The 23,559-nt window shown below is 38.3% G+C and overlaps 2 protein-coding genes across 2 annotated transcripts; both read left to right on the top strand.

The window, feature by feature from the left end:
- The first annotated feature begins 2,111 nt into the window (after positions 1-2,111).
- On the top strand, positions 2,112-5,023 carry LOC137941838 (pentatricopeptide repeat-containing protein At3g26540). Its single transcript, XM_068787434.1, has one exon. It carries the CDS (start codon positions 2,359-2,361, stop codon positions 4,480-4,482), a length of 2,124 nt encoding a protein of 707 aa, XP_068643535.1. The 5' UTR covers positions 2,112-2,358; the 3' UTR covers positions 4,483-5,023.
- An 855-nt stretch (positions 5,024-5,878) lies between these two features.
- On the top strand, positions 5,879-8,129 carry LOC137942241 (putative pentatricopeptide repeat-containing protein At1g77010, mitochondrial). The gene has a single exon (XM_068787967.1). It carries the CDS (start codon positions 5,879-5,881, stop codon positions 7,919-7,921), a length of 2,043 nt encoding a protein of 680 aa, XP_068644068.1. The 3' UTR covers positions 7,922-8,129.
- The last annotated feature ends 15,430 nt before the right edge of the window (positions 8,130-23,559 follow it).

The raw sequence follows: 23,559 nt of genomic DNA, 5'->3' as shown, positions 1-23,559 counted from the left end.
ATTTTAATTATTTTCATTCTTCCAAGAAGACTTTCTCTACGCTTTTGGGGGTAATTAATTCTTTAATTTCGAATTATTAATTCTCTAAAATCTTGGTGATGTTCCGAAGCATTAATAATTTAAACCCACACGCTTGATTCTGACGTGTCCTCTCGTATCTGGACTACAGATGGGAAGAACCGCCTTCTAGAGATTAGTGGAAGTTTTGGCTCTGACGGCTACTGGTCTTCTAGAAGACGTGGCGCCCACGTGGGAATCCAGACCGTTTGTTTTACCGGATCACGTTTTTTTTCTGTGAATGGTTAAGATTACTGGATGAATATAGAGGGCCCATAAGCTTCTGCATGGATTTACTTTTAAAAAAAATTACGAGAGTGACGTCATAATTCATGTGAGGTAGGGCCCGCTTATCCGTCCCCTTACCGACTTTTGATGGAAAACGTTTCCCCCCCTTCACTCTCCCCTCCCCCACGTTATGTGGAAACCAGGAATTGGATGTCGCCCTCATCACCGCCACAGGACCGCTACGTTTTAGTGGAAACAGATTCCTGGAAATCAGGAGGGTCTTGACCGAATGCAACTGGTGGGACCGCTTTCGAGGGTCACGATTTCATTCTCGTGGCCCACCCCCGCTTTGATTTTAAGCCAAGGGAAATTATGCGAGGGAGTAACCCGTGGCCACGTTAAGTTGGGTGGGAATTGCGGATGTCCTACATGGAGTCGACAAGACGTGTCGAATAGCCACCGTAGACTGCGACCTACCTTTATTTAAATGGTCCCCTGACTCGTGTCCGCTGTATCGGATTTCGGTACACCCTTGTCACGGTTCGGGGTGGCTGCGGTGGGGTCCACATCGGAAATTAGGGGATATGTTACCATCGATTATGTTCGTCCATCGTCAGTTGTTGATGGGTCCCACTGGTCAGGGCTGGAAGTAAATAAGATTAAAGTAAGAAAGGTGGGCCCTATTCGGAGGACGTCGTCCCTCCCAAACCTCACGGTTGGCGGGTGGGTCAGAACCAGGAAGGAAACGTCCATCCGCTCCTCTGTTTGAAACCTTCTGCTTCTCTGTTTTTGTAAACTTCCATTGCCCCTCTACCATTATTAAGGGTGGGTGGAGGAGGTTCTCTTCTTACCCTGAGTTCACAGGTTGGGGAAGGCATCCAACATCTCTCAAAGAGTTTTCCGTTTAACCTCGTCTCAATCCATACGTTAGAGGAGTTTTCTTTTAATGGCCATTTAGATGCTTCGGTATTGGTCTTTTGTCATAGAACAGATTCTATGCTTTTAGAGTTAGGCACTTTTTCTTTGATTATCTGTTTTGTTGCTTTACCAAACTCAACGAAAAAAAGTGAGTTTTTGGTGAAGCTCAAGTGTTTTCTTCGTCGGCTTCTGTTTTCCTTTCCGTATCAGTCTTCTTCCCAGAAATGTTTAACGGTGCTACAACACAAACCAAAGCTCAAACATCCATCTTTGTCTCTTTCTTTTCAAGTCTTTTTCTAAATCTTATTTCAAATTCAACCTCGTCCACTAATTCGTGTTAGATTGCTAATCTCTCTCATCGGTCACTTGATCGCACAGCTTTCTAAGTTTAGACTTTCCGAAGAAGAAGAATTTACTATATTTCAGTAAGCTTTTGACTTTTATCTAACACTGCAGTTGATCCTATCAACTCGTTCCTTACAAATAGAAAAAAGATCATGAACAAAATAGGAATTAAAGGGTAATTTTAATATAATATATTTCAATATGCAGCCATATAGTTAAGATTTAATGAACAGTTATAGCCTTTTAAAAAACTCGTTGCAACATAATATAAAATGTAATAAACTTGATGACTGGATTTGATAGTCTAAGAGATGACAACATGGAGACAACAATGTTTTCTAATGTCTTAGGTTTGGGACATCCGAACAATCGGATGTGATCCGGATTCGGGTAATTGGGTATTGGCCCTCGGAACTTTGCCAATTAAAACATTGTATTTGTTGGACGACGCATCATGCAACGTCATCCGGGAGGGATCGTCAGCCTGCTCGTTAACTTCCCTACAAACATGCTCAGCTTCCCGATGATGAAGGGGAGAGAGTTTACTCCTCGGGTCTGAAGTTTGATGCGAGATTGCCCAGATGTGGTATGAGGTGGAGCCTGGATGGGGATTTCAGTTGTGGGTGGACATTTGGATTCAATGAGCTGATCAAACTACGTAAAGATTCTAAATTTTGGCAGTGTACTTTCAAAATCTGCGGCGAATGATGTCATAGAAATGCTACTCAATCTTTATTTTATCTCATCCAGGCGCTGGTCTTAAACTGATTTGACTACCTGAATGCGGAAGCAAGACGGTACCTTACTTTCATGGGCGTCACTGCTGCCTCTTTGCTTGACCGTCTCATTCAGAAAACTCAAAAGCCTAAATCATTCCCGAAAGCCGCTATCAAGACAATAATTTCCCAGCTTGATTCAGGCCAGTTGAAGAAGGCCGTCTCCTTACTTTGTTCTTCTCCCTTTGGCTTTCCTTCCTATCTGTACGCTCGTCTCCTGTCTGTCTGTGCTTCCAAAGGTGGTCTTGTTGAGGCCAGGAAGATAGAATCTCATCTTGTACAATTTTTACCGGAACATCCTGTCTTCTTACTCAACCGTTCGATTGAGACATATGCTAAATGTGGCAGTTTACGTGATGCTCGCGAGTTATTTGATGAAATGCCCAGGAGAGATGGTGGGAGCTGGAATGCGATGATCACTGCATATGCACAGGCTGGGGAATCTGACGAGGCATTGCTTTTGTTCTCTATCATGAATTCATCCAGGGTTTTTCCCAATGAGATCACTTTTGCAAGTGTGTTAGGTTGTTGTGCTGACCTTTTAGCTCTATCTCTTGCTAGGCAAGTGCATGGACTTGTTTTGAAGTTTGGGTTTTACTGGAATGTCATTCTCGGTAGTGCACTAGTTGATATTTATGGCAAGTGTCGGATTATTCATGAAGCTAGGAGGATGTTTGATGAGATCCCTTCTCCAAATTCTGTTTCATGGAATGTGATTGTGAGGAGGTATCTTGAGATGGGCAAGGGAGACGAGGCAGTAATGATGTTTTTCCAGATGATTAGAGAAAATGTTCAACCATTGAAGTTTACGTTATCAAGCGTCCTTATTGCCTGTGCAGGAATCTGTGCCATCCATGAGGGTAGTCAGATTCATGGGTTCACAATTAAGACTGGATTTGAGGAGGAGGATGTTGTTACTACTTCTCTTATTGATATGTACTTGAAATGTGGATGCTTGGAGGATGCTCATCTAATTTTTGATCAACCTAATTCAAGAAATGTGGTTTCTTGGACTTCAATGGTGTCAGGATATGCAATGAGTGGTGTATTAGACAAGGCAAGGGAACTTTTCAATGAAATGTCTGAGCGAAATATAATTTCCTGGAATGCGATGTTAGCTGGTTATATTCGGTTCTCTTGTTGGGAACAAGCCTTAGACTTCGTCTTTTGGATGTGCCAGACCGCCAAAGATTTCGACCATGTGACCCTCGGGTTAATTCTAAATGTGTGTGCTGGACTCTTGGACCTCAAAACTGGTAAAGAAGTTCATGGGTTTGCCTACAGACACGGGTTCTTCTCAAATCTTTTGATTGGAAATGCTCTACTTGATATGTATGGAAAATGTGGAAGCTTAAGAAGCGCTGACCAATGTTTTCTTGAAATGGATTTTCTTCGAGATAGAATTTCGTGGAATGCACTGATCACAGGATATGCCCGCCATGGGAGGAGTGAGGAAGCTCTGCAGATATTTCGTGAAATGCAATATGAGACAACTCCTGACGAGTTTACCTTTAGTACTATATCTGCAGCTTGTGCAAATATTTTTACACTTGCTCAAGGGAAGGAGATTCATGGCTACATGATTAGAAATGCATTCAAATCAGATTTAGTTATTCGAGGAGCTTTAGTTGACATGTACTCAAAATGCCGCTGTCCTGATTATGCAATTAAGGTGTTTGAAGAATCAGGCCCAAGAGATATCATCTTGTGGAATTCATTGCTTTTGGGTTGTGCTCATAATGGGATGGGCAGTTATGTTCTTGATCAATTTTGCCTGATGCAAGAGGAGGGCATTAAGCCAGATAATGTAACTTTCTTGGGTGTTTTGCTTGCATGTATTGGTGAGGGATTTGTTGAGTTAGGCCAAGACTATTTTGATTCCATTAGTAGCCAGCACTGTGTTATACCAAGATTGGAGCATTATGAATGCATGATCGAGCTATTGGGTAAGCATGGTTATATAGATGACCTTGAAATTTTCATTCACGAGATGCCATTTGAACCAACAGTTGCTATGTGGACCCGAGTGTTTGACTGTTGTAGGGAATATGGACATTCAAGGTTAGGACGGCGGGCCGAGAAATGTCTAAATGAATTAAACCCTTCAAATCCAATTCGATTTGAATTATCAGAGGGAAACGACTTGAATCCATCATGACTGTCCCCTAAAGTGGAAAAATTGTCCTCTAGTCTTGTTTGATTTGAGAAGCTTGCAGAAAACAGCAGGCTCTCTTGTTTTTGCCCAGATTATGATAGAAAGTGGAAAGAAGCGGATTGATAAAGGATTTTCCAATTCCATGTATTCAAGGTATACAAGGGGATATGTCTTGCTCTGTGGGAGAACGTTACAGTTGCAATTACGGAGACCAGCAAAGTAACCTTAATGTTGATTCATTACCTTTGAAGTTAATGTTTTTTTCACTGGATCAAATAATCTGCTCTCTTACATTTGTACTTGAGGACATTTTCGTGGTGATCATCGATGCTGAGTATGTAGCGTTTTTTATGCTGAAAGCCATCATGGAGACGATGGCTGTCCTTGTGCCAGTGTCACAGCTTACAGATTACAGAACAGTAGAGTGAGCAGAACGGGGTTTATTTATAAGCAAGCTCTCGCAAGCAAATATTCTCTCTTATAGTTTGGCTGGTATTGGAAAGAAAAATGCATGTGAATTCTAGCTATATATAGTTTTTGTGTTAGTGTGTCAATATAAAAAATGCAAGGAAATGTATGTTTTTTTGGTAATATAAAAGGAATTTATTCTTACAATATATTTGGTATGAAATAAGTAAGAAAAAAGGTACTGATGTAATTTATTGGTCACTTTAAATTATAAAATAATTTTTTTAATTTGAATACATAAATATAAATTAATCTAATTTAATTAATATAGTACTTAAATAATATATTATATTAAATTTAATTCGATTATAAATCTATTAGTATTTTAAAATTATATAACATAATTTTGTTTGATTATGAATTAAATAATTATTAAAATAATGTTTTATTTCATATAATGATCATCAACTAATATATAATAACTCTATTTACTCAAAATAAAAAAAAATGTACTCATAATAAAAATAAATATAAAATATTAAAGTTCCTAATTTTGAAATGTTTATGTTCTTTAAGTTACTATTAAAAAATAAACATAATTAAAATAATAAGTTAAGTTTTATCAACAAATATTTCTAAAAAATGATAAATAATTTAATAAAATGTTGAAAATAATTTTTTTTGTAAAAAAATTAAGAGAAGAGGAGTAGGGGAAGAAAAAGGGGAAGTGGATTCTATACCCTTTTCAGCGCCTGTCGACTTCATCTGCAAGTTCGTAGCATCAACGTTTTGCAAATGTACCCAATGGAATTGAATATACCGTCGGAAATGTCTTCTGAAATGTTTCAACTCGTAGCTAAAGATTTTATCCAGCAGAAATTTCAAATAACTTCTGTAATAGCATCCATGTATTGCACATTTACTTCCTGCCCAAATTCTTATATGCTGGTTTTCACATAGCGACCTGTGAGATGAATGACCTAATTCCTACATGGGCCTCGATCATCAGTCCTGCATACCTTTGTTGCAGTCATGCCGGGCGAACTGTTCCATCCTCCAAGCCAAACTGCTTCACGTTTTACTTATCAAAGGTGGCCTTCATTCGTCCCTGTTTTTCGGGAACTCCCTTCTCCAAATTTATACGAAGTGCCGTGACTTAGTCACTGCACAACAATTCTTTGATGAAATGCCTCACAGGAATCATTTCTCTTGGAATACTTTGATTGAGGCTTACTTGAAACTGGAGTATAATGGAAGTGCATTAAGGCTATTCAGCTTCATGCCTGATAAGAACTTCTATTCATGGAATATAATGATCTCTGGATTTGCAAAACGTGGGGAGCTCAACGTAGCAGAGGGACTCTTTAAAGAAATGCCACTTAAAAATGCAATGGCTTGGAATTCCATTATTAATGGATATGTCCGTCATGGTCAATTTGAAGTAGCTTTGAGGTTGTTCCAAAATTTGAAATTGGACCCCTTTTCAGCAGCAAGAGTTGATAACTTCGTATTGGCAAGTGTGGTTGGAGTTTGTACCAATTTGGGGAACCTTGATTATGGCAAGCAGCTTCATTCCTGGATTATAATAAATTATGTTGCACTTGATTCAGTTTTGGGCAGCTCTCTCGTGAATATGTATGGAAAATGTGGAGATATAGATAGCGCTAGCAGTATGTTAGGTTCTATTCCTGAACCAGATGAGTTCTCTTTATCTGCTTTGATCACGGGATATTCAAACTGTGGCAAATTGAACAAAGCAAGAGGAATTTTTGACATGAAAGATAACCGAAGCACTGTTTTATGGAATTCTATGATTGCTGGCTATGTTTCAAATAATCAAGGAGGTGATGCATTGAAGCTTTTCAATATGATGCAAGTGAGAGGTATTTTCGGGGATACATCAACTTTTGCAAGTGTTTTAAGTGCATGTTCATGCTTAGGTGTGATCCATATGGGAAAACAAGTGCATGCCTGTGCCTACAAAATTGGGACGGTAACTGATATAATTGTAGCCAGTGTTCTTGTGGATATGTACTTCAAGTGTGGAATTGTTGAAGACGCTTGCAAATTCTTCAGCGAGCTGAAAGAATATGATACAGTTCTGCTCAATTCTATGATTAATGTCTACTCCAGCTGTGGGAAAATAAATGATGCAAGGGAGATCTTTCAGAAGATGCCATATAGAAGCTTGATCTCATGGAATTCTATGATTGTTGGCTTTAGTCAGAATGGTTTTGCTGTTGAAGCACTGGAACTTTTTGTTGAAATGCATACACTGGGTTTAAAGATGGACCAGGTTACTATGGCTAGTGCTATTGGTGCTTGTGCTAGTATATGCCATCTCAAACTGGGCGAGCAGATTTTTGCACTGGCTGCCATTGCTGGTCTTGTTGCTGATCAGATTATTTCCACATCTCTTATTGACATGTACTGTAAATGTGGTTTTGTGAAAGAAGGACTGAGTTTGTTCAATGAGATAAAAAAGCTTGATGAAGTGCCATGGAACTGTATGATGATGGGTTATGCAATAAATGGATATGGAACTGAGGCTCTGAAACTCTTTGAAGAAATGAGAACTCTCAAGGTGGTTCCTAATGATATTACTTTTATAGCAGTTTTATCAGCTTGTGGTCACTGTGGTTTGGTTGATGAAGGCTATAGATGGTTTCATGGTATGAAGATTAATTATGGTGTAGAACAGAAGATTGAGCATTATTCTTGCATGATTGATCTATTGGCCAGGGGAGGGCACATAGAAGAAGCAATAGATTTCATTGAAAAAATGCCATTCAATGCAGATTTGAGCATGTGGTCTTCGGTTTTAAGGGGGTGTGGAACTAGCAGAGGTCAGTCTCATGCAAAGAAAGTGGTGGAGCAGATTATGAAGCTTGACCCAGAAATTTCAGCCGTATATGTTCAATCATCCAACATATATGCCACTCAAGGGGAGTGGGAGATATCAGCAAAAGTTAGGAAGATGATGGAAGAAAGGAGAATAAAAAAGAATCCGGGTTGCAGCTGGTTCAATTGTTGAACAATATTAGCTAGGAATTCATCAGTTATGCAGCTATCAACTTCATCTTTTTGGGATGCTGATCTGAACCTCTTACAACAATAGAACACAAAGTACCCTTTTACATGACTCTGGGCATAATCAAAACTTCTTTTTTAGGAAATATGGAATACTTTTAATTATGCTAAAGCCAATAATACCTTTTGTAATTTCATTATCCATTTTGATGTTTTTGACATATGATGATAAATTTGTATTTGTTTCAGTTCATAATCTGAACTTAATCAGAGAAGTGCAGTAACTTTTCAATCATAAAGTGCAGAGTATTCTCAGCTAAAAGAAAATATTGCTTCCTCTCCATCCTTTTCTCACTTTCTTCCTCTCTACACCTCGTCTACTCCAACTTCTCTTCTCCTCTTTACCTCTAGTTCTCTACTTGTGTTTTTCTCACTATAAGCCCTAGAACTTAACAAGGTATTAGAGCAGGGATTCTAGGGTTTAAAATCAAGCTTTCCAAATTCATTATGCAAAGATGAAGGAGGCTCAAGTTCATGCCATGCAAGTCATACAAGCAGATTTTGTGTTCAGCCAAAGAGCTATAATTGAGATCTTCCTATTCCAGCCAGATAAGTCTTTGAAAAATCCAATTTTGTTTATATTTTCCCCGAGTCATTAAACAAAAAGCCAAGTGAGAATTTTTTTTGGATTAAACAAGTTCAAGTCATGCAAAAAAAAAAAAAAAAAATGGATTTTTCCTTCAAAATTCAAATTTTTATTTTCCTACTAGACTTGGCCAAACTTATTTATTTTTTGATTGTTTTCATGGCCATATGAGTTTGGAAAACTCCTCTTGAACAACCTTTTATTCTCTTTATAATCCAGAAGTTATATCTCCTTTTATGTATTGAAACCCTAATTTGGGGTTGGACAAATTCAGTTCCATTGCATGCCCTCTTTGGGAGAGATTCGAGTAGTGTAATAGGGTAGTACAAGGAGCTTAAAAAGAGCTAGAATATCTTTACTTGTAATTTAAGCTCATAGAGCTTATTAGTGAATTTTTTTCGAATGAAAGTTCTTCGATGGTGATTACTACTAGGAGAACATTAAAAATAGAAAGTTTTCTAATTTATTTGCAGTTTAACACTCAAAATTTTATTTTTGTTGGAAAATAGGACCTAAACCCACAAGGAAAACCCAAATGATAGGCTAAGAACAAAGGAAACGTATTCTCGGACCCCTTTTCACCACTCTCGTCAATGCGTCTAAACCAGAGTAACCGGCTCAGCAAAGGAGAAAGTAGAATGCTTGGCAGCAGAGAAGCAGAAAGGGGTGCCGCGGCGTCCGCAACAGCTGCGATTCAAGCACCGGTGATGGAGGCGGTGAATAGCAGACTATATTCTACTTGTCTAACTGTTGTCCTACTGCCTGCTTTCCTCTTATTGCCATTGCCATGATCATCCTATCACGATGACAACAGTCTGCGGCTGAAAAGCTATTCTTCACTGGATTATTTTTCTCTGCCACATAAACAAATACTCATCGGTTGCTGCTGCTTTTCCATCCCAAGCGTTCGGAAATCCAGAGCGAAAGTTTTATTCGGAAGGTCTCTGTATCAGAATACTGCTCGCTGATCCGACTGCTGGAAACCTCCCGATTATCTCGGCTTTCTCTGATTACCAGCGTAGAAATTTTTGCTCTGCTGTCGACAACTGTTCCAGCCTGTTTGGAAAGCTCGTTGTTGTTTCTGGAAGTGTCTGCCGCTTTGCTGGTGAACAACAGAATTCGAAAATTTCCTGTTTGGAAAGTTTCCGTTTCCGTATTCAACATCTCTTTGTTGGCTCACGGAGGATGAAGGCGCTGGCTAATTGATGCCCCCGTGTTGCCATTTTTGGATGGCGAACCAGCCACTCTGCTGTTCGAGGAAGAAGAACGCAGTCGCCAAATTAATTTTTTTGTTTCCTAAGTTAGGAAACCGAATCTAGCGCATTACCAAAGTGAATATTATCCTAGCCGAGTTTTTTCTGGAATGTTTCCGCCGTCGGTCTTCCGCGTCGGGGAAGAAGAAGCAAGATTTAATGTTTCCTAACTTGGGAAACGTATTAAATCCGGGTCGAGCGCCTACTCCTTCCAACTCGGACCGGACCGAGTTCCCAGCCGACCTGAGCTGCTTGGCACCATCAATACCGAGTCAACCCTGACCAACTTGGACCGAGTCAACTCGGTTCCGGCCACTTATTTTTTTGCCTTGGTATATGTGTCCAGACAAAAACTTATACATATTTCTATAGTGACTCGGATATATTGGTCTCCTATTTGACTCGACGCAACTTGGTAAATTTGTCTTTGGCTGGATTATTATTTTTGATGAATTGATAAATTATTCTTTAGTCAGCATATTATTTGGTACATATATGTGTATTAGATTATTTCATGGGTCAATTTTGTAAGGATTATTTTGGTTCGTGTTATATGGGCCCAAACCCATTTCAGCTACTATTATTGTGTCTCTTTTGACGAGACATTATTATTGAAGAATACGTGGCCTCATACAATTATTTATTTGTCCCCGTCAAAAATATCAAAAATATTTTCGGCTGGGATTCCATGACGGAGGAACTTAATACACCGTAAAAAATATCAAAATTATTTGCGGTTGGGATTCCATGAAGGGGGAACTTAATACCCCGTAAAAAATATAAAAAATATTTGCGGTTGGGATTCGATCATGGAGGAACTTAATACCCCGTAAAAAGTATCAAAAGTATTTGTAGTTGGGATTCCATGATGGAGGAACTTATTATTACATTTATGTTACTTCCCCCCCATTAATGTCATATATTACTCTACCACTTTAGAGTTGTTGTTCTATGGAGGGACACGGTGGTGGAGGTGGACACTTTAGAGCAATGCAGATAGACACACTACCTACAAAAGACGGAGTGTGCCCTACATCCAGCATGAGTTAAGACTTGAGTACATAGTAATGCATTAGCGCCTAGGAGTGATTAACTTTCACTAATATTATGCCAACTAGTCCTCATGAACGAGAGCACCAAGGAGAGGGAGAGTGTTAGAAGATGAAGGCATATTGGAAGATGTATCATTTTACACAAAAAATATATATTTTACACATAATTTACAGCAAGCTGAGAGTTCATGCTGTTCTCTCACCCCAATTTGAGGGGGAGTGTTGGAGGATGAAGGCATATTGAAAGTTGTGGCATTTTATACAAAAAATATATATTTTATACATCATTTGCAGCAAGCTGAGAGTTCATGCTATTCTCTCACCCCAATTTGAGGGGGGAGTGTTAGAAGATAGGGCCCAAGCCTACACGACCAAGGAATGCCCATATATCCAAGTGTATTAGAAGATGGGCCCAAGCCCATCAGACTAAGGAAGACCCATGCAACCAAGAGATATAGAAGATGAACTCAAGGCCCATAGGTTCACATACAATGATGACAGGATAGTAAATAAAGGGTCATCTCATAGAGATGACATTGATATAAATAAGTTAAAGTTCTAGGGTTAAAACCCTAAACCCTAAACCTTAAGTTTAGGGGTATTATTGTAATACAGTAGTTTCATTAATCTATAAATAGAGCTTCAGGTGGTGGGTTAAGAGATCAAGTCTATAACTTTTTCTTCCTCCAGTTTCCTCCCAATGAGTCTCTCTCCCTTTTTCTCCATGAGCTAAATCTATGGAGTCTTGAAAATCAATAGTTTAATATTCCCAATTCCCCCCACCCCTTGAAAAGCCACCAGTGCCAAATTACAAGACTAAAATATTACTTAGAAGAATATATTTATTTTATAAAAAAATAGAGTAAATAAAAGATTGTTCATCATTTTTTGCGACATTTATGAAAATGTGCTTTTGTCTTTTTTCAATGACATAATGTAAATAATAGGTCATAAAAGTATTTTCCTTTATCCATATTCTATTTGATATTTATGATAATTAAGTGGTTATTTTATTATTTTATCAAGTTAGCTAGTTCCTTGATTAGTATTGCAATTCTAAAATTCTAAGGCAGTTTGAAAAAGTACTGACATAGTTTTCAACATTACAATATTATCATATATTTCTTCTTTGTGCTTTCATATAAAAGATATTAAACATAAAAATCATTACATAACATTATCAAATTTGAATCTCTTGGTTAGTTGTGATAGGGGTTTCATATTGAATAATGATGAAATTATTAGGATATTTATTACATTTCTTGGTTTGGGTTGTGATACGAATATCATATCGAATAATGATTAAATACCGTCTTATCCAAAATTTGGGTATTTTTTGAAATATTGGATTCATTTTTACCCTTATTTATAGAGATATAAACCATTTATTTTTATGAAGTGATTTAATAAAAAAACAATGAAAATATGTTTTCAAATAAGGACATTTTTTTTTGTGCAAAATTATAGAAGCATAGGGGTTTAGGGTTTAGGGAGCTTGCTTAGAACCTTCTCTGATTTTATATCTATTCAAAATTATTTATCATTGACTTTAAAAAGAGCCATCCATACAGGAAGAGGATTTGGACCGAAAAATTGAGAGAAAAAAGAAAAAAAGGGAGAAATAATCATACGAGATTAATGATAAAACATGTCTAAAAAGATTGATTTAGGGTCTAATAGCTCCCTCATGATGTTCTCTTGTATTTATAAGCTGTTAAGGCTTCTTTAGTTACACTTATAATCAAAATAGGGTTCTTAATTAATCATCCCTTTTAACTAGGAAAAATCATTCGAGACAAACAAAAAAAGGGGCAGTCAATTGTTTGGATAGAGGCTCTTCACAGCAAAATTCTAATCCAACAGGACTTTTATCTTTTTAGAAAACTCTCGTAGCACCAATCTTTCCTTCTGACTCTCAACACAACTACTCTCTTTCTAGGAAACTCAACACAACCCACTTGACAAGAGAGTAGTTGTCAAAAACCTTTGCAATAGAAGAGCTGTTTTCTGTCTTCTTTTGCTTCAGGGTGGAATTCGGGTCTATAGAGAATCCTTTCAAAGTCTAATCCTTACCCAATCCTTCTCTCATTGACATTTGCCTCTTTCAAAGGTCTTTTTTGTCAAAGAAAACAGATAAACGTGTACAAACTTCTCTCGCACCTTTCTCACGTTTTCTTTTGTCTCAGACAGTCCTAGCATTCTCAATCGATCATCATCGTCTCTTATGGTTTGGATCCTACCTTGTCAAGCCACTCATCTCGATCATCACCGTTTCTGTTTCAACAATCGTTTGGAACGAGGTTTTTAACATATTTCTCCACTGAAGCAGGTTTTCAAAGCTTGCCAAGAATCTCCATTGCCTTTTTCGTTTTTTCTTACAATTTTTTGTAACCAGAATCTCCCTTAATTCTTCGTGTTTTGGCCGTGCGGAATGGTGAGAGATGGGTGTCATGCATGACATGGGCATGACATCACTTCCCAAATATTTCTTCGAATCCGTGGAATACCCAGGTATGGATTTGAGGTTTCACAATCCACGTAAACACCGACGAGAGAAGAACGAAAGGTTTATCAGGCGGGTCCCACAAAATCCATGGGCCCACAATCAAGGTGCCTAAAGTCTATACTCGTTCTGCCCCCATTAATGGAAAGGTCAAATAAAGAAAATGACCCCACACGGATACCCCAGACGCTTATATAGCAGAAGCTGCCACCTCAATAACCTCTGTGTCTCTTTCACTCCTTCCCCGCTCAATATTCCTACTCGTAGACTCCATATAAACCATTCCATCACTCACCTCCGTCTTCCATCCATCCCCTCTCCTTCCTTTCATTTCTTCTTCTTCTTCTGATGATGATGATGAAGCAGGTTTTGAAAGCTTGCCAAGAATCTCCCTTGATTCTTCGTGTTTTGGCCTTGCGGAATAGTGAGAGATGGGTGTCATGCATGACATGGGCATGACATCATTTCCCAAATATTTCTTCGAATCTGTGGAATTCCCAGGTATGGATTTGGGGTTTAGTGCATGCCTCTTCAGTCTGATCTTCAGTCGGATCCACAATCCACGTAAACACGGAGGAGAGAACGAAAGGTTTGTCAGCCGGGTCCCACAAAACACATGGGCCCACAATCATAGTACCTAAAGTCTATACTCGTTCTGCCCATTAATGGAAAAGGTCAAATAAAGAAAATGACCCCACACGGGATACCCCAGACGCTTATATAGCAGAAGCTGCCACCTCAATAACCTCGGTCTCTTTCACTCCTTCCCCGCCCAATATTCCTACTCGTAGACTCCATATAAACCATTCCATCACTCACCTCCGTTTTCCATCCATCCCCTCTCCTTCTTCCTTTCATTTCTTCTTCTTCTTCTTCTGTTTGTTTCCCTCAGCTCTGTGAGAAAGAAAATGAAGCACTGTGGAGGTAGACCCGTGAACTCGCCCCCCGAACAACTTGGGAGACAAGGATTTCCTACTAGAGGCCACGTTAAGAGGCAGATTTTCTGTCGTCTCTTGAAGAAACTGACGACTGTTGCCCAATTTGCTTCACGTTGCGTTTGCTGCCAAACCAGAGACTCCTCTCGCCTCTAATAGGCCGGGTGCAGAAATCTCCATTACAATTGCTAGTTGTGCTTCTTCTTTTCTTTTGTACAAATATAATGCTAGTTTCATCTTCATCTTACTAATATAGTCCTTTTTTCTTCTGTATCAAATAGTGTACATGTAGGCGACAAAGTGGTTCCCTCTTTGTGTCTCTTTCACTAGTTCCATCTATGTTAACAACAAGCACAAGTCCCTATTTTAACTCCTTTTCATCTTCTGAACATGAAGAGGGAATAAGACGAGGAAGTAGCTGTAGATGCTTTCTTAGCCATGTTTTCTGTGGTGGGGGCTTAGCTTTTATGTAAAAGTCACATATTTTTTTCAATAATTACCTAAGCAAATATTAATTAAAAGCAAACTGACTACAAATTCATCACTCATTGATAGAACTTTATTTTATCAGTAACAGATCTTAAAATACTAACTTGCCTAATTGAAGTTTAACAAGAAAGAAAATCCAAGGAAAGGTGGCATGGTCATGGAGAAGCAGCGGCCCCCACATGCAAAACAACCGCTTTTTCGATCCATTTTAGCTCTGAAATACACTGCATCCATTTTGAATGAGTTTTCAACAGGCTTCTAAAGCATCCCAACCCCCTATAACAGTACCCATACTTGAACAAAGGAAGGATCATACGAAGTTTGGAAGATAAACCAAGCAAACCAGAATTGTAGAAAAGGTAAAATAAGTATTAAGGCTCTTAATTGATTAATCACCCCTTAATAGATTGAAATTTGTTTTAATCGATTAAAGAGACAAAAAAAATTCAGCATTAGAATGTTGACGTTCCACCATCCAAATGTTGGAAACAAAAGATACCTTAGAAGCCTCAATATTTGGATGTCAGTCCATCACTAGGATGTTGTTTCCTAGAAACACAACAAAGGAGACCTCTAAATCTCAATTTGGTCAAGGTAATTCATCAAATTGTGTAAAGGTTTTTGACATATTTCAGGAGATGTGTAAGATAAAGCATGAAGGAAATCTTCATGAATACTTTGCCAGGTTTCAAGGTCTACTTCAAGAATGGATAGTTGATCAACCATATTCAACTAATATTGCAACTCAAGCAAAAAGAGGAAAGATTTTCTATCTACAATATGCCTTACAAATTTACAATCTTATTTGGATAATGTGAAAAATCAAGTACTCAGTTCCTTAGCTAGACCCTCCTTTAATCATGTATGTGCAACAATGCTTAGGATACCAGTTAAGGTATCTACTCCTCCGACTGAACAAGTTGAGAAGTCTACAATATTCTCTCAAGGGAGGACTAACAATTCTGGTAGAGCAAGAGGAAGACGTGGCATTTCATATGGTAAAACTGGTGAATCCAACTCTAATTCCTCTAACATTGGTCAGTAGAGGAAGTATACTTTTGGTAGTATAAACAATCATCTAGTTGAAAACTGTTGAATTTACATGGCAAACCAAATTATTATAAGGCTAATAAAGTATCAACATTAATAATTGAAGTGACCTCAAATTCCTCTAAGGGCAAGATGGCACTTTCATATGAAGATTATGAGTTGTTTCAGAAATTTGAAAACCTGGTGGATACCCCCACAAAGTGCATCCACAGTTACAGTTGCTACTATTAGTATGTACTCTTTTCTCTCATGTTCCAGCTCATCTCCTTGGACCGTTGACTTTGGAGCCTCTGAACATCTCACGGGTAAAATTTAAACCTTATCCTCTATTTCTCCATGTTCCATAGACCAATTTGTATCCATTGCAGATGGTCCCAAACAAAAGTTCTAGGTACAGATACATCAACCCTATCACCTTCTTTTTTTCACTTTCTAATGTCTTGTTTGTTTCTCAATTTCCTCTAAGTCTCATGTTTGTTAGTTAGTTGACAAAGAAAATAAATTGTTTTGTAATATTTTTTCCTTCACATTGTATTTTTCAAGACATCGAGATGAAGCTGGTGATTGGTGGTAGCCACGAGAGATGAGGTTTTTACTTTATGTACCCAATCACATTGGCAATTGTAGAAACTACCAACAAAGATGCACAATAATGGTACAATCGGTTGGGTCATCCCTCTCTATCAAAGTTGAAAACATTAGTTTCATTACTTAGTTAATTTCACAATTGTTGTGTGAATTTTGTGAGCTTGGGAAACATCATAGGTCTACTTTCCTGTGTTGGCAAAGTAATATATCTTATAGTCCTTTTGCTTTAGTTCATTATGCCGTTTGAGGTCTTGTTAATGTCCCAAATATTTCTCAATATGGATGATCATACAAGACTTACTTGGTTATATTTGATGAAAGATAGAACCGAGGTATTTACCTTCTTTGATTCATTTTGTGACATTGTAGAAACTAAGTTCCAAAAAAGGTGAAAAATAGTATTTTTCCTCCCAATTTCAAACCTTACGTAAAAAAAAGGGTATTATCCATAAGTTTTTATATGTTTATACATCCCAACAGAATGGTGTGTGAGAAGGGGAAAATAGATATATTTTTGAACTAGGAAAAACAATTATGCTTGCAATGGACATCCCTCAATTTTATTGGCCATATACAGTTCTCACTACTTGTTTTTTATTAAACGCATGTCTCCTATTGTTCTACAAGGTTAGACTCCTTTTTATCAAGTTGTTGAATGACTCATCTTCGCTTCTATTGTCGCCATGAGTATTTGGGTGCATCACCTTTGTTCATAATTTGGGTCCCCATTGAAACACTCCTAGGGCAGTTAAATGTATTTCTTTAGGTACTCCAAGAATTAGAAAGGATATGTGTATCCCACATGTTCTAAGGCATACCTTTGTTTTAGTAGATGTCACATTCTTTAAAGATATGCCTTATTTTAAAGCTAATTCTCCTTCTGATTTTACAACTTTTGCAGGAATGCCCGAGCGTAATTTGCTAGTGGATAGCCAACTTTTGCTTGATGAGACTCCTCCCTCTCCAACTACGGACCAACCACTTGTGTAGCCTTTTGATGTCCTTGAGGTATTTTCTCCTCCCTCTTCACCAATACAGTGTGGACCACCTTATGATACCCAACCCATTGCTCTCCATAAAGAACCCTACACCACTACTATTAGACCTCCATCCACTTATCATTCTATCTCCAATTATGTATCCACATATTGTTTGTCTCCTAGTTGTGTTTTCTTCTTATCTACAATATCATCCACTCATATCCCTAACAGTTATACAAAGGCTTTCACTGATCTAAAATGAAAAACTGCCATAGATGAAGAAATCTGAGACATGTACAAGAATTCTACTTGGGAGTTTATATCTCTTCCATCATCCAAAAAGGCAGTTGGTTAAAATGGGTATATACAATCAAGTATAATTCCGATGGCACAATGGTCAGGTATATAAAATAAACGTAGTTGAAAAAGGTTATAATCAATCTTATGGTATTGACTATGATGTGACATTCTTCCCAGTGACAAAGATGAATTCCATTCATGTTCTTATTTCTCTGATCATGAATTTTAAATGTGTCATACATCAGTTGGATGTTAAAAATGCCTTTTTAAATGGCGATCTGTTAGAAGAGGTCTATATGAGTCAACCACCTGGTTATGTTGTTGAGGAGGAGAAGGTATGTCGATTGAAAAAATATATTTATGGGCTGAAACAATCCCCTTGTGCCTAGTTTGATAAGTTCACCATTGTATTAAATTCGCTTGGGTTCAAGCAATGCGAAAGTGATCACTCGGTGTCTACAAAAAACACTATACATGGCAAGATTCTTATGGTTGTATATGTTGGTAATATTGTCATTACTGGTAGTGGCCTTAATGAGATTCAGCAAGTTAAGAAAGACTTGAACTAAGAGTTTCAAACGACTAGGACTTCTCAAATACTTTCTGGGTATAGAGGTCCTTCAATCTAGTTAAGACATTGTTCTGTCACAGAGAAAATATGTACTTGACATTTTAAAGGAAACTAGGATGTTTGGGTGTAAACCAATTGATACACCTATGAAACCAAATGTTTGACTACATGCTAAAACTAGCAATGATGTTGATATTGGTTGGTTGGTTTCAATTGTTGGTTGGGAAGCTGATTTATCTCATAATTATGAGACCCAAATATCATATTCAATTATTTTTATCAGTCAATTCATGCACCAACCTCAATAGTCTCACTAGATGGCCTTGGAGAGAATGCTCTTGTATAGAAAAATCTTGGTCAAGGATTATTGTTTAAATCCCATGGACATATTAATATCGAAGACTTGAAAATGCAGATTGTGCAAGCTCTCTATATGATAGAAATCCCACCTCTAGATATTGAGCAACTATAGGAGGTACCTTGGTCACATGGAAGAACAAGAAATAAAATATTGTGGCAAGATCAAACGTTGAGGCCAAATATAGAGCTATAGCACTTCAGTAAGTGGGTTATTATGGCTTGAATCCTTCATGACCAAGCTCGAGTTCTAGACAACTAAGCCTATGCAGCTTCACCATAATAATTAGGCAACAATTCATATTGCAACAAACCCTATATTTTATCGAAAGGACTAAAGACATCAAGATAGAGTGTCATTTCATTCGAGAAAAGTTACAAGTCGGTGTTATATCAATGCAATATTACCCTCTAAGAAAGAGATAGCATATGTACAAAGGTTATTGTTATAAAGCCTCTCTCTAATACGTGTTCCAAGCTCGAAATATTTGATATTTTTTCACCTTCTTGATGAGGAGTGTTAAAGGGGTACAAGTGACTTTCTATGTAACAAATTGAATAAGTGACATAGGGTGTAATTATTTTAAACTTTGAGTTCCTTTTTTCTTAGATGTATTAGGGCTTCTAACCCTCTCATCTATAAATAATGAAGTGAGGGGGAGGGAGGGTGTTTTGTGTGTGCTCTCTTCTTCCCCCTTAAGAAAACCCTAATCTTCTCGAGCTTAACCTCTCTCTCTCTCTCTTGCCTCCTTTCTCTCCCCTACTTCTTCTCTCTCTTATGATTGATCATTGTTTGACGTCAAGTATACTTGATGCATTACTACTTAGGAGCCATGGCCATCACCAAATTTTGTATGTTCTCTTTGCTTCACGAACGATGAGATTGCCTTAGATCAAAGAAATAGTCCATTTATGATTAACATGTGAATTTTTCTTCTAATTGATGCTCATGCATGTGTGTCTCTTGCTATGTGTTTTTTTGGCAAAAGCACCTAAGTTTCAAAAACTGCTTTGCATATTTCCTTGTTGGTCTACATTCTTGTACATATTAGGACTTCGTTGAATAGCAAGTATGGAAGAGTCTTACATGAATCTCATAGAAGGAAATCTCACTGGACAATAGTTAATATGACATAATCTTACAGGAGTCTCATGGGTAGAAGTCTCACAGTAGTGTCTTAATTAAAATATGTTTTAGTTATTTTAGTCTTCTATTTATGTTTGGTTATTTAATTATTTTAGGACTTACCTTTAGAAGATATGCTTTGGGTGTAACTGATACATGGGTAGTTTAATTGTAATTTGATTCTACTTCATCCTTCTATTATAAATTGAGGCTCATTGTACTTAGTTAATACATCAAAGTTAATGAAATATTTTATTCTCCAGAAATTCAACATGGTATCGGAGCAGGGTCTGTAAATTCACACATTCTTTCCAGTAGCTTTGTTTCTTTATGCTAGATTACATTAAATAAGTTTTTGGTTTATGACCATGTGTTTAAGTTTTAATACTTGCCTCATTTTTATCTTTCTCTCTGTGTTCCTCACATGGAATTGCTTCTTATTGCCTCATATAGAGTTGTTTATCTCTCAATATTGCTAGTGGCTAGATTTGAGACTTGATCATCTATCTATTACTGCCTCACGTGTATTGTTGTTTTGGCTCTACATTTATGTATGCTTGGTTTCCTTTCCATATTCAATTGGGTTTCGAGTTTTCATTTTTTTTTTTTTTTTGGAGTGTATCATGTTGGTAGTGTTTGTTAAGTTTACTCGCTATTTATGAAGAGTCCTTAGCTTAGTCAAATTCCAATTGAGTGCACTCTTGATTGTCCTAATTGATAACATTTCTTCTCTATTCCCATTTTAATCTTACTGTCAAGAATTCCAGCAGTAGCAGGTCACTCCATAGGTGACTTTGTTTTTCTTGGCGGTAGTTGTATTGTTTGGGTGCATAACTATAGTAGTTGTTAGTATTGTATTTCACGATGTCTTTTTGTCTCCTTTCTTAGAGTCAAATGAGGATGCAAGCCATAACTCTCTGATAACCAGAGAGGGCAACTTCTTATTGTCGTATGAGGTGTCAAAGTTGAAGTCATGGGTATTTTGATTGAGAAAAATCCCCAACCAATGTGTTAAACACCTAGCCAATACTACCCAAAAGACCGGCCTATTAGGAGCGGAAGGCTTAGGTACTTAACTCAGGACCATAACATCACACCCCGCCCGCCCGAGCCGACGACCACGGCGGCATTAACACAGCAGCGTGACTGAGTCAGTGATCCCGCCAGGGGCTTGCGGTCCACCTGCACACACGGGGATTCAAAGTCGGGACGTAGCGCCTGCTCTGATACCAATTATTACGCACCTAGCCAATACTACCCAAAAGACCGGCCTATTAGGAGTGGAAGGCTTAGGTACTTAACCCAGGACCATAACACAATGGATGAAGAAGATATCACCTTACTCAAAGCTTATGGAAAATCTGAGTCCTTACTCGAAAGGAATTGAAAAGGCGACGCGACTTGGCGAATGAAAGAGTCTGCTTGAAGTGTCATTTCTCCATAAAGAGGCTAATGAAATTTCTAGCGAGTTGTGGTGGATTGTCGGCCCAACTCATATTCATCAACATAAGCTTCATCTTTTGATTCTGCATATTTATGACATCGACGAATAACAACTTCAAGCAGGATCTTGAACAAGCAATGAGATGTTTGGTCTTCTGTGCATATTATTTCTCTTGTTTTATAGGATTCTCCATGACTTCATCAAATGTAAGAAAATTTGGCTTTTTATGGCAACCAAAGCTATGTAGAGAAGGAGCTGATGCAAAAGCCCTACAAGCCAAGCTTGTAGAAGAGCCTTATTTGTAAATCTCTCTGATTTCAGAGAGGTTTCTGTATTATCAAAACTCTCATTCCAAATTACAGAAGCCGTCAGGTTTGAGAAAACCCTATTTGAAAATGAAGAGGCAGAGGGAATTTACAAGTATGCCCCTTTACATATACATATTTATATTAACACCCCCCCCCCTCAAACTTATGAAGGGGCAAGTAACATAAGTTTGTCTATGAGATGATGAAAACGAGGAGCTGGATGCGATTTGGTGAAGACGTCCGCAAGTTGAGATGTGGAGGAAATATGGGGCAAGGTGAGAGAGCCTTGTAAGTAGTGATGCCGCACAAAGTGACAATCAATCTCAGTATGCTTCGTACGCTCACGAAAAACCGGATTCTTGGCAATCTGAATGGCACTTTGATTATCACAAAACATAGGGGTAGCAGACAGTTGAGGAAAGCCAAGTTCTTCAAGTAAGCGGTGAAACCAAATTAACTCAGCAACAGTGGTGCCCATAGCTCGATATTCTGCCTCGGTAGAAGAGCGAGAGACAACAGATTGTTTCTTACTTTTCCAAGCCACTAAAGAATTGCCAAGGAAGATACAATACCCAATAGTAGATTTTCGATCCGTCGGATCACTAGCCCAGTCAGCATCAGAATAACCAGTGAGAACAAAATCAGAGGTGGAAGACAAAAGTAAGCCATGAGGCACAGTGCCACATAAGTAGCGTAAGATATGGAGAACTATTGTCCAATGAGTAGTACGAGGGGCGGAAGCAAACTGACTAACCATATGAACAGCATAGGTAATATCAGGACGGGTTATCGTCAAGTAAACTAGAGACCCAACTACCTCTCTGTATTGGGTAACATCTGACAACAAGTCACCATCTGTAGGGCTAAGGCGATGATTGAGTTCAATGGGATAATCCATAATCCGATCATCTGTCAATCCTGCACGACTTATCACTTCAAAGATGTATTTAGATTGAGACAAAATATAACCTTCAGGAGAATAGGCAACCTCAATACCCAAAAAAAATCGTAAATACCTAAGATCCTTCATTTCAAAGAGAGAATGAAGTTGTCGTTTAAGGTCTGCAATGCCAGCTTCATCATCACCAGTCACAATCATATCATCAACATATAGAAGGACCACAATATGCCCCACAACAGTTTTACGAATGAACATGACAGAATCATAGTTGGAAGCAACAAAGCCAAGGCAGATCAAAGAGGAACTGAACTTCGCAAACCAAGCGCGGGGAGCTTGTTTGAGACCATATAAAGCCCGTCGAAGGCAACAAACATAACCAGCAGGATGAGGAAGGCCTGGTGGTGGCCGCATATATACCTTCTCGATCAAATCACCATTTAAAAAGGCATTTTTAACATCCATTTGATGAAGATGCCATTTTTGAACTGCTGCAATAGAAATCAAGGTGCGAATGGTCTTCATTTGAGCAACTGGAGCAAAAGTCTCATCATAATCAAGGCCTTCTGTTTGGGAGAATCCTTTTGCAACTAACCGAGCTTTGTATCGCTCAAGTGCACCATCAGATTGAATTTTGATTTTGAAAATCCATTTACAACCAATAGCATGCTTACCTAGAGGAAGTTGAACCAACTCCCAGGTGCCTGTTTGGTGTAGGGCGGTGAGCTCATCATTAATAGCTTGTCGCCAATTTGCATCGGATACAACTTCCTTGTATGCCTTAGGCTCAACAAAAGAATGAATCTTAGACAAAAAGGTTAGATAGGGGGAAGAGAGCACATAGGAAGATGGACTATACCTCTGAGGGGGACGACGAACACGAGTGGAAACGCGAGGGGTGGCCAGATGCGGATCACCAGAGGCCAGAGAGTCGAGAGGGAGAGGCACCATAGGAGAAGGTAAGTCAGTACCTGCATGTGACTGTTGTAAAGGCATAGTAGAGGAGACCTCCGGATGGAGGGGTGAATTAGTGGACGGATGGTGAATGATTAACTGGTCATCATGGGGCTCATCAGGCACAAATGGATCAATGTGTAACAGTTCTGTATCATGCAAACCAGAAGTAGACAACGGAATCCGAA

The sequence above is a fragment of the Aristolochia californica genome, unplaced genomic scaffold (assembly GCF_029961685.1).
Source record: "Aristolochia californica isolate CCGP_79_NKW_82.1479 unplaced genomic scaffold, dmAriCali1.0.hap1 SCAF_9, whole genome shotgun sequence".
NCBI lineage: Eukaryota > Viridiplantae > Streptophyta > Magnoliopsida > Piperales > Aristolochiaceae > Aristolochia > Aristolochia californica.
The sequence above is the reverse complement of the archived record's forward strand: the minus strand, read 5'-3'. Positions and strand labels throughout refer to the sequence as shown.

Coding starts and splice junctions, on each gene's coding strand:
- LOC137941838 (XM_068787434.1), top strand. CDS start 2,359: ATGGGCGTCACTGCTGCCTCTTTGCTTGACCGTCTCATTCAGAAAACT.
- LOC137942241 (XM_068787967.1), top strand. CDS start 5,879: ATGGGCCTCGATCATCAGTCCTGCATACCTTTGTTGCAGTCATGCCGG.